At 37.3% G+C, this 11,452-nt stretch overlaps 3 protein-coding genes across 4 annotated transcripts; 1 reads left to right on the top strand and 2 right to left on the bottom strand.

Annotated features, from left to right (window-relative positions):
* Positions 1-371: 371 nt before the first annotated feature.
* Positions 372-2,928, bottom strand: LOC105265421 (uncharacterized). The gene is made up of 2 exons (XM_011302891.1): positions 2,681-2,928; positions 372-1,162 (listed from the first exon to the last, which is right to left on the bottom strand). Exons 1-2 carry the CDS (start codon positions 2,834-2,836, stop codon positions 656-658), a joined length of 663 nt encoding a protein of 220 aa, XP_011301193.1. The 5' UTR covers positions 2,837-2,928; the 3' UTR covers positions 372-655.
* Positions 2,929-3,091: 163 nt separating this feature from the next.
* Positions 3,092-6,290, top strand: LOC105265419 (uncharacterized). Of its 2 annotated transcripts, XM_011302890.1 has the most exons (4): positions 3,092-3,147; positions 3,976-4,451; positions 4,522-4,593; positions 5,712-6,290. In XM_011302890.1, exons 2-4 carry the CDS (start codon positions 4,239-4,241, stop codon positions 5,820-5,822), a joined length of 396 nt encoding a protein of 131 aa, XP_011301192.1. In that variant the 5' UTR covers positions 3,092-3,147; positions 3,976-4,238; the 3' UTR covers positions 5,823-6,290. The 2 variants fall into 2 exon arrangements, with proteins under 2 accessions (XP_011301192.1, XP_011301191.1); XM_011302889.1 differs by lacking the exon at positions 3,092-3,147 and having other exon boundaries at positions 3,665-4,451.
* Positions 6,291-6,585: 295 nt separating this feature from the next.
* On the bottom strand, positions 6,586-11,382 carry LOC105265418 (tetratricopeptide repeat protein 27). Its single transcript, XM_011302888.1, has 5 exons — positions 11,201-11,382; positions 9,748-10,603; positions 9,124-9,190; positions 8,060-8,392; positions 6,586-7,632 (listed from the first exon to the last, which is right to left on the bottom strand). The coding sequence occupies exons 1-5, from the start codon at positions 11,265-11,267 to the stop codon at positions 6,586-6,588; spliced, it is 2,370 nt and encodes a 789-aa protein (XP_011301190.1). The 5' UTR covers positions 11,268-11,382.
* Between the last annotated feature and the right edge of the window lie 70 nt (positions 11,383-11,452).

Raw genomic sequence — 11,452 nt, 5'->3', positions numbered from 1 at the left:
TCATATCGAATGATATCGAATATCGGGTTTGCGATCGAGATTTCGATATCTCCCGGAAAATCCGTGAAGCTAGTCTTCATGAACTGGTACCTCTTCGCTGATCGATTTAATTTATTCTTCAATTCTCATCGGAAATCTTCATGACAATCAGCGATATCAAGAAGTTCCTCTGGGGTTGACGTGTCCTCCGTCACTTTTCGCGAATGCCTTTCAATCTTATGAATTTTTATACTCCGATTTTATTATTCTCCACATTCTTTATATTAGGAATATAAACTCCTGGGACCGGTGGAGGAACTTGTCAATGCAACGACACGATATCGGCGCAAATATAGATTGAACTTTCTGCAAAGAAAAAAAAAATATTCCTCTTCCATAAAACGTGGATATCCCACCATAAATTTATTCACTCACCAATCAAATGCATAATTTATAATAATTGAAATAAATGAATTCAATTAAAATTAGACTCACAATTTTTTGACACTAAATAACAATTCCCTTATCACTAACAAATGTATATTTTATGAAAATAAATAAATCTGTTCAGCGCATACCAGAACGTTTCATAAAAAGTCCCGAGTCGACATTCAGCTCTGAATCTATAAATATTTATCCAGGCATTCTATCATCCTGTGGATTATTTATAAAAAATTCATCCCCTCAAGAGAAAAACAGAAATCTGTCGATACAGCGATACGATAGGTCGATAGAGACATATTAAAGCAGAGGTAGCAGTTAATACAATGCAAAATGTGGCAATATCTTGGGAAGATTTTTCAGTGATCCATTTTTTATTGTATCCATAACACTGGGATACAATACCGATAATAAAACAAGAAATACCGAGAGAATAGTGCATGGCTTTAGTACCAACAGGTTTTAAAATCTTCCGCAGTTGGTACGCATAAAAAACAGATGCTCCAGAGATGCCAAGAAAAATCATTATTGCTACCGAAGTTATACCTAAGATACCGTGAATGGATTTGAAGTGATTTTTTTTAATCCGAAACATGATCAAAGTACCAGCGATGCTCAAGGATCCACCAATTATTTGAAGACACCAGTGTACGTGATTTCTTGTCTTGTATCCATTTAATTGACGTGATAAGGGATTCTCCGATGCCAGCACCATCAGTCCCTCGGACATTAGCAAAACGTACTGGAGAAGAGAATAATGAAAACTATATTTTAATGAGGTAACTCGATGCACATCTCTTTACACCATTACCCAATCTTGTACTTTCAATGCTCGAGTCTAATTAGTGATGAAGCCATGAAATTTAATCATCTGATTGTTGCTGGCGATTTTTTAAACTTCATTTATGGTTTAATTAGCGAAATATGATGAGTAATTATCGGAGGATTTTTTTTTATTATTGCAATTATATTATAATTGTAATATTATTATTGTAATTATAGTAATGACTATTTAATGACGATGGAAATTTTTACCAATGTTGGAACGTGTGATGTGAATTTTTTATAATGACTGATTTGTTTATCTTTGAATTATTTAAAAGTTGAATAATGATCAGATGTCATTGGGTGGAGACAATATGCGGTGGATGCGGTTTGTTCCAGTTTCCTGGAAATTTCGTTAGCTTCATGATCGGAATACCTCACAACATTGTTGTTCCCGGATTTTGTTGTCCCGGTGGGAGGGGATTAAAAAAATAATTTTTATTGTTTGTGCATTATTCAGTATTCATGGGGCACGGTATCTGAGTGATGGACTCCAATGAGCATTCACCCTGGATCTGCATCCGGATACAACCGGAGAAATATTTCCGTTTTATTGACGCAAGTATTACCGAAGGTATCGTACATTGCCGCAAGCTTGCGGCAGCATTGCGACGGTCCATACAAATCGAAACCATTGGAGATCATTTTTCGTGCGTAATCGTAATCGCATTTTTCATTTCTTATTTATTTTATTTATAATATATTTTTTATTCATTTTATTTATAAATTTATAAAGTCATTCACTTTTAGACAACGGAATAAACGATTGACACAGAAATAATGACTTACGATCGAATCGAATTTATCTGATTGGGAAGAACAATTTGTTTTAATTAAACACGATGTTTATTTAATCTTCGGTATAAAAATTGGGTGGAGCTCCAGTTTTATTGACTTTTTATTCATGGCGATTGCAATCACATTCGCCAATCACAAGATCGACGATTGGTATCGATTTTCAGAGTGATGACAATCAATACCGATCATTTCTCTCAAAATCACGTGTCACACAATAAAAAAAAAAAACGCAATAATAACTGAAATAGAAAATACACTCATATTGTCTATAATTGACAACCGACCCAATTAAAACTGCCAATAAAATAAAAACGATCTTCAACTCCAGTAAAAAACCAATGGCAAAGTGAAAAAAACTCAATTAATCCTTTATAATTCGGAATGCGCGTTACGGAACGAAGAAAAAGCTAAAAGAGCTTTCAATCTTCGGTAGTAAATAAACGACAGTCACTCCAACTCACTCGAACAATGGATGGACACAGAGAAAATGAAACAAAAATTAAAAAAAAAAGAAAAACAACAACAACCAAAAATATACCATTGTTCCACCGAGGATTACCCGAACAACTGAATAGACTTTTGCATTTTGAATTCATGAAAAGCTCAAAGCATAACGATTCAAATGTGTCATACGTACTCCCACAGTGCAGAGTCCAACATGTAGACTAGTCACATTTAGTTCCCATCCAGCGAGATAAAGGACATATCCAGTGACTGAAAGTACGATGACATGATTGACAGAATAGGCTGCCAACAGGATTTTACCAGGAGATTGAGTCCCTTCGGTAGTCATTCTCCCTGAGATTTTCAAACTGATCACCACCGACTGACATGAGACAAACGAGTTGTCGATTTATTATTTTTATTTTATCCCTTTCTGAATTATCGCCGCTGCCAATTCTCACGTAAGTCCACTCTCAGATAACGATTGGAGAGATTGATAATGCGCCCGGTAATTGGAAATGATAGGATTTAAATGGACTGTTTATTTTTATTTTTTCATTCTCAGGTGAGATTATGTTACGGGAATCAACAGTTTAATTACGGAGTTGTTTCCTCGAGTGAACTTGGGAATTGAGAGTTGAGTGGATCGTAACACCGATTGTTCGTATCCTTGTGATTCCACAGCAGTCGTTGAATCCCAACGACCAACAATTTTCACACACCAACGACTGAGATCGTTAAATCTGCAGTAAAAAATTGCATCGCTGCGATAATGAGGCTGTTAGAGTAAAATCGAGACACTTTCCTTGGATAATTAACAATTATTAATAATTATAATTAAATTCGATGCAGTGAATGCAGAATTTCTGGGTCTCATCCGAAAATTTAAATCCGATTGAACAATACAACTCAGGACTCGGTGACTTAATGCTCGGGTGGATTAACTAGAAAAGATAATTTACTCCGAATTTCGGATTCCTAATTACTTTGGCAATTAATCGTTTTTTTTTTAAATAATTGTTAGCTAGCGTTCTAGCGGTTGTATAATTATCGGAAAAAACGATTAATTGACGGAGTAATTAGAAGTCCCAATTTTGGAGTAAATTATCTTTTCTAGACAGTCCATCCGGGCCTTAATCTCTGATTTAAACCGGTAGTGATAGTAATTCGAAATAATGCAGAAGTATTGACTCACGAGGAACAAAATAAATATCCAAAATAATTCCGGGAGTAAATACTGAGGGAACAACAAATTTCACTCTCAATCCGATGTTTTATTTCGCATTTATTCATACGTGAATAAATCATACCGTATTCAATCAAACGTACATAACTGAAGATATGCACGATGGGGAATATAAAATTCATGGTCCATGAAACGTGAATATTGTTGGATCTCACGGTAAATGAAATGCGAGAGAAAAAGTTCCTCTCAAGTTTATGCAAACAGTGGTTTCACGGGTATTTAAAGGAGCTATTGATTCTCAGAACTTCTCACATTGTGAAAACTTTTGAGTGTCATTTCACATGGAACAATAGGTAGTTATGACACTTCCAGACCATGGAGTTATGGTTGATAAATTCCATATCTATTTGTAATGAAAAGACAATGAGCAATTCTTAGCTGTGAACTTATTGACAGCCGTCATTTGCCATCGGTGGATGACAACGAGTTGAACTAATCGTCAAAGTTCTTGAAATAATTTATTTGGGGAGATAATAATCGGGTGACGGTGTTGTGGCATTTTAAAATGAAAATGATGAAATTGACTTTTTGGTTTATTCTGGTGAGTATTGGAGTAAGAGGTACATCGGCGGATATAAAAGGGGATGAGAGTAGTGAGTGCAGCTGTGGAGTTTTTCCAAGCGATTCTCCTGATCCAATACTGGAACAAACATTCCAATTTAAAGTACCATGCAGCAACGATGGGGCCAACAAATGCCAACAAATTTGCACAGTCCTGGTAAATACCGGTAGTCTAATAAAAATATTAGCATTTAAATGTGAAAATGTTATTTAACATAAATTTACAGGCACAAGCTGCTGAGAACAAGGCGCCAGATATGATTTGCGACAAGTTGAAAATTCACGTGGAGAAATTGCGCGTGAGTATTTTTTTTTTTCTTTAATATTTCTACCTTAGTCTGGCAATTTCATCTTTTTTTTTTATTTTGTCTTGTTGTTGGAAGTATAAGGAGAGGAAAATTGGAATTCAAGAGCAATGGACTTTCACATTTTCTTTTTGTACTCAACGAGTAAAAAACAAGTAGTGAATATCGCCAGAATGGTAGCGAAATCGATGATGAAATTCTTTCTTTTTTTTTCTCTCATCCTTTCTCATCGGATAGTCAGAGAAGTTTTCTATTTCAAACTTTATGGAGGCAGCCTATTTTCTCGTGATAGTTCTTCAGATATAAACGAAAAACTTTTTTCACAGTGTTAAAGTTGGTTTTTAAATATCTCGAGGGCTGTTGTAAATGTGCTTCGAGCTCGTGTTTGGAGTCTCGAATTTTTCCTAACAAACCTTCATCCTGAATTTTTCACTCTTCTTTTTCCTTTGGCAATTCATCGCGAATACTCGCCCAATTCTTCTTTCAATTAGGGGATAATTGCATATTTTTTGTGCGCCCCGGGCGCACGTAATTCATTAACAATTTTCGCCAGCACATTTTGTTTAATTATCAATTTATTTAATAGAGAGTGGCTCTCGTTCATTTAATTGAGAATATAAAAATTTAATGGTGAGAAATGAAATTTCAACTCTGGGAGACATTATTCAGATGTCGTCGGTCCAACCGATCCGAAGTTCTTGGCATTTCCATCCCTGAAATTTGCGTTATTGACCATCGAGAACAATCTATTCACCGATTTCTCTCATAAACCCCATATGCAAACCCATAACTCAACCAAGTACACTGTGAGTTTAATCATATTCAATCCCAGGCGAGAATCATTGAAACGATAATATCGAGGAATGAATGGAGCAATCAACGATAACTAATCCTTGAAAAAAAAAACCCCCGAATAATTGAGCAACCGGAAGCCGACGGAAGAAAACCCGAAGAAGTCAGTGATTAAATAAAAATCTCACCCCATAATTGTTCAAAGTATCGATTGATGATCGTTGAATGAAATGAAAATCGATGGAAATTCGATGGAAATTCAATGGAAAGTCAAACAATTGACACCGAGAATTAATAATCCTCTCTAAAAATGATTTCAGGTCACCCTCGGCATGAAAATTTGCGATCTCCCCTGGAAGCAAATCGACCTCAATATTCCGAGCGTCTGCTGTCACAATGGGAAATCAATACCCTGCAATTTCCAGGAATAAAATATTCAATGAACTTTGTTATAAAACAATTTAATTCAACCAACTTATGCAGATTCAATACCATTGATATTCACAATACGTTTGATGTGCCAATAACTCGAATGAATACAAAAAAAAAAATCACCGAGCCCAACGAAAATGTAAAAAATAAACGAGGTCACAAAGAGGCTTGAAACACTGCTCATGTAGATTGATTTATTCCATTCGATTGCTGAAGAATCACTTTAAGTTTATCCACAACCCTTTCTAGGCCCCGCCATCAATCGCCATTAACTTTTCTCATTAAACTCCCGGAATAACAAGCCGAGCGATTATTTCAACACCAACTAGCTTCACCTTCCTACTCTGCGCAAGAAAGAGTAGTTTCCCCCCTCCCGGAAATTTAAACACAATTTTTATCTAGACTCCATTGGCCTAAAACCAGGGAATCAGCAATACAATTTCCATTGTTACCCAAACATTGTTCTGCTTTTTGACAGTCGATACAGCTCTTGGAGAATAGTTAAATCAGCATATAGCCACAGGACTGGCATCATTACGTACAAGTGCTATTATTTCACCAAATAGTTCAAGTACTTTATGCAGCAATTTGCGTGATCTAGCCCCATCTCCATGGTTAATATCGCTGGCTATCGCTTTGATCAGTATATTCCATAACTCATACACCAACAATCTATCAAAAAACGGATGTACCACGAAGACTCCATTTGCCAGTCTGCGATTAAAAATTGATTTGAAAAAGAAAAAACAGAAATAAATATTTTTATGCATTTATTTTGTCAAATTCTTGAATAATTACAGCGAGTTTACTCTCAAGATTTGCAAGACCTCCGGCGATATCATCCGAAACGATCCCCTCCTGCTTGACTTTGGTAATAACCGATTGTAGGGATAACTTAGCGCTGCCGAGCAATGATTTTTTTTCCTTCTCAGGAGCAACCGTTGAGCAGTTTAAATATGCATCTGCGAGGCTGTTACAAAGCTCAAGTACATTGTGTGTGGTGTAAGTATCAGTGAACCATGTGGGATCGGCAATGGCTGATCGATACGCTCGTTGCAAATATTGGGCTGTTTTTTGACAATCGATATGGCTACCCTGTCCGATAGTTAACTGTGCATATAGCCTCCACACATCGGTATCGTTATGTACAAGTGATGTTATTTTACCAAACAGTTCAAGTGCTTTATGTAGCAATTTGCTTGATCCAAAGCCATTGGCATCGGTAACATCTTCCGATATAGCTTTAACCAGTATATTGAGTACCTGTAGGTCAATGTGTTTACCCTTGAGCTCCAAAATACGGTGGTAACACCTTATAACATCGGAAAAGTGGCCAAGATCGATACTAACAACCATCAGATTATCCCATACCTCCCACTTGTCGTAATTACACTTGACCGCGTCCTGGAGTGAACGCCATGCACGTGGTTTGTCACCTAGTTTAATATAAGCCTTTGCCAGATTATTCCAGGCCTCGAAGCTCGTTTGTTCGAGGGCACAATAACGTCTGTATGAAGTTGCCGCCAATTTCCAATCTTCAACTTGTAGAGCGGCAAAACCAAGGCGTATCCACACATTCTCCTGAATGTTGTTGAGATCCGCTGATAGTTTCAAGTGGGGTATTGCATCACCGTAGCTCTGCTTCGCAAAATAATACATACCCCAGTGACGCTGTGCTCTGCTGCTTGTTTCATTTGATAATTTCCAAGCGGTTTCGTAGTGCGATGTCTCTTGTTCCGCATCACCGAGCAAACACCACAGTTTCACTGTTGGCTTCTTCGTGATTTCTTGGCGAATTATTTCAGCTGCCTGAAATTCCAATGGGAGCATAATTGGGGTGACAAGTCGAGTGTAAATACTTCTGCTTTTTTAAAAAATGCCAAGCTGTTATTTCATCTGGTATTCCTTCACTCGTTATTCAGGTGTATTCACAAGCTCTTGGAAAATATTTAATCTTGAAAATAAATTTTGTTGAGGGAAAGAGAGGAGATAAATCAAACAGCGTTTCTCCCTCCATGAATTTCCATCGATTTTTCTCTCATGTAAAACTCAACTGAAGTGACATTAATGAATCAACGATGCTTTTCAGATTACAAATTACACATTTTAACTTTAAAAAAATAAAATAAAAAAATAGTAGGTCGCAAATGTTTTGCGAGCACTCGTATTTCTTTCAATTGAATTAAATTGAACAGCAGAAACGAGCGAGCATTCGTTCGTTGACTTTTGTATTTACCTTATGACGAAGCTCCAGGAGAGTATAGCAAACAATAACTTGTTCCCATTGATGAAGTTTAAGGTACAACTCCAGTGCACCCTTAACCAACCCAAGACTCAACATTGTATCCGCCAATATCTCCTTGAAGTGCCAGATCGGTTTCATACCGGAGGCAAATATATTGTACGTTCTGTGGTACACAATGGGCTGAGGATTGCTATAGTGGGTGATTAGACACTCGGATTGAGATAGAGCACGATCTATGGTGCGTTTGTTCCGCATCTCCAGGAGGCAACGATGGCGCAAGGCTTCCATCTTCAACGGCCAACTTCTCGTGTTGTCGATGATTGTCTGGGTGTCAAAAGGGAATTCAAATACCGAATTACGAAGTTCGTGAGCCAAGTGGTAATATTTCATTTTTTATTTCAACGAATCTTTCAGGTCCTCAAAGAAACTCAAAGCTATCAGAAATCGATAATTAATTAATATAAAAAAAAGAGGTAAAAACCGAAACGAAACTGGAGATGGAATAAATTGGGAAAAATCTTTGAGGATGGGATAAAAAATTAGAGGTCGTGTGAAATTGTTTCAATCGTTTCATTCCAATTGCAAAATGTTGGGGAATCTATTGGAGTTTTATTCGTGAACAGGCGGATTAGGTATTGAATTTTCAAGGGCCAGTTTCGGATGTAAATCCTGGTGAAAAATTACCGCGGTTTTTTAGAGACTGAATGGTTTCTGTCGAGTTGAAATGTTTTTTTTTTTAATCAGAATGACAGAGAGAAATTTGAAAGAACCATCTGGCATTTTGATGGAAATATTACGGGGAACAGATTGCCTCCAGTTCCATCGAAAATCGATGAATTCTGGTTGTATTCGATTATCATGTCCGCATATAACTGCCCTGAATTATTCGTCAATCAATTTTATTTTTAAGATCGCGGGACAAGGTGTCAGATGACAGCTTCCGCTTGGAATTTGTCCAGGCGATCCGTTGGAAATTAAAAATTTCACGAGTGAACATCACGGGTTACCACTTCGCTCTCGAATTAATCTGAATTCTATGGTAAAGTGAGAATTACGTTCAAATATGGAGAGATTTCTTCCTCAGCGAGATGGTCTTTCGGTTGGCATAATTGCAAATGCATACTGAAAGTAAAAAAAAAGAGAAAAAAAATGAGAGTGAAGTAGGAAAGGGAAACAAATCGATTCAGCTGCTCCTTCAGTTGGCAGTGAATATCTCAGAATTCACACAGAAAAATCTGAAATTACCCTCGAATTCTATCGATCCATTTGAGCCCCTCAAAAATCTCCACAAATTTTCATGAAAAATCTCCACAAATTTTCATGAAAAATCTCCACAAATTTTCATGAAAAATCTCCACAAATTTTCATGAAAAATTCCTCTATTAAAATTCAAACGTTAAATAAAAATGATCTGATGCCGGAAGTCCTGAAAGTTTCAGGATATGCACTCAAAGAATATTTCAATATTGACTTCTCACGTTCGCGTAGTCGGATTATTCCATTAAGATTTTTTTTTTTAATCCGTTTCACATATGCCATTAACAATGCTGAGCTCGGGAGATTAATTCCCAAAATAATTATGTGTTTTAACCCATACGCAATACCGAAACAAGGATTATACGTAAACAATTATTGAATGTTCTGCTGTTTTGTCGGCAATAATTGAATGTTTATCTCACCATTTTGCCATTACAAAAGTTTCCTCGATGATTCCAAGCTTTACTGACTGAGTACTCTCGGTGAACTTAATCCTCTCCAATCTCAAATCGTCATTTAAATGCACAGATATCGGAAGCTGTGGGCATTCGTAAGAGGTAAAATTTTCCCTCTCGGTTTGAATCCTGAGGAATAATTGTGGCTTGTCCTCGACCTGATATTTCGTTCGTTTTCCCATTGCCCCTTGGAGCTCAAGACTCAACCCCGCGCAGGTCTCAGCCTTTTTCAGGTACTTTTCGATATTAGGAATGTGTCGGTAGAACATCCAAACTTGTGCGGCCTCAATGTTGAACAGAGTTTCCAGGTATTCGAATTTTGGAATTCCCCAGATGTTCAATTCTCTGACTTTTTCAATGAGCAGTTCACTCGACTCCAGCAGAATCGGTGATTCCTCTTCCATTATTAATTGATGGACTAGATTCCCTCGCAAAAGCCACCACAGAGTGGTAACGCAAATGCTTTGTAATGTTTTATTCGTGAAAATGAGCTTTGAGAGGTAGAGAAATTCTAGGTGTTCGGCGTTGTCGTTACACTGATCTCCAAGTGCTAATCCTTTAACGGCTTCATCCCGTTTATGGACCAGCCAGTCAAGGTCGACATCTACCTCTGGGCCAGTCCAATTGCACTGGATAAATGAGTTCAATGATGCTATACCCAGGCACAACCACTCGATGCATTTCTCGTAATTATTTTCAATTGATTTCTCAAGTGATGACTCCAGATTTTCCGACGATATTACACTCCGCAGATTTAATTTCAAGCACAAATTATCCAGGACTGTCTTGTAGTAGAGGGTGTCACCCTCACCCGGGGGCGCACCTTCGCAAAAGAAATCCATCTTTTTTTTTGAATAACAATCGATTTATTTAATAAGGAAAAGAAATTTCAACGGATTTATTCCTTTCAATATTGACAATTCCCGGAAATGAGTGAGTATTTGCGAAAAAAAGTTTTGTTTTTTATTGAATTGTTCCGTTTTAAAAAAATTCATTTAATTGATGTAATTGACCAAAATCTGAAGCATGACAGTGAATCGTAAATTAAATACAAACACGAGAAGTGACAATGGGGAGTAACATGAAAAAAAATCGAATGAACCCCCAGTATTTCCGCGAGAATTCAATTTCCCTCGATCAACCCCCAAAAGCAGAAAAACCCCTCACCCCTATTTACAAATTGGAAAAATCCGAGGTGCCATGAACTTAATCAATAAATAATCAAACTCCCATCCTCAAAAAAAAAAAAGGGCCCGTCGGAAATTTGATGAATATCTGAAAAACGTCCACCCACCCCCAAAAAATGATGAATCCCCGAACTTTTCAATTCCCTCCAAATGCCCCCAACCCCCAAAACTTCCGGTTTATTTATCTCCCCGAAAAATACCCCGAAAAAAAAAGCACCACCATAAAGACTTACACTCCGCCAGAATAAACTTCCCCAAGTGTGACACCTCCAGGATCCTGCGAACCTCGTCGTCCTCCATCTCCAAACGAATATCCAAATATCAACAAAATAAATCGTCGACAAAACGCACGTGGAAAATCTCCAGTTGTCTCTTATTTTTACCCGAAAAAAAAATTCAACCCAGAGACTGCCCAACCGAGACAGGAAACCCAACTGACAGGTCAACTGTCAAATAAAAATCACCGAAGAAATCTGCCAAACCGA

Source organism: Fopius arisanus, unplaced genomic scaffold (genome assembly GCF_000806365.1).
Source record: "Fopius arisanus strain USDA-PBARC FA_bdor unplaced genomic scaffold, ASM80636v1 scaffold00029, whole genome shotgun sequence".
In the NCBI taxonomy this organism is placed as follows: Eukaryota; Metazoa; Arthropoda; class Insecta; order Hymenoptera; family Braconidae; genus Fopius; species Fopius arisanus.
This window is presented reverse-complemented; position numbering and strand designations above follow the sequence as displayed.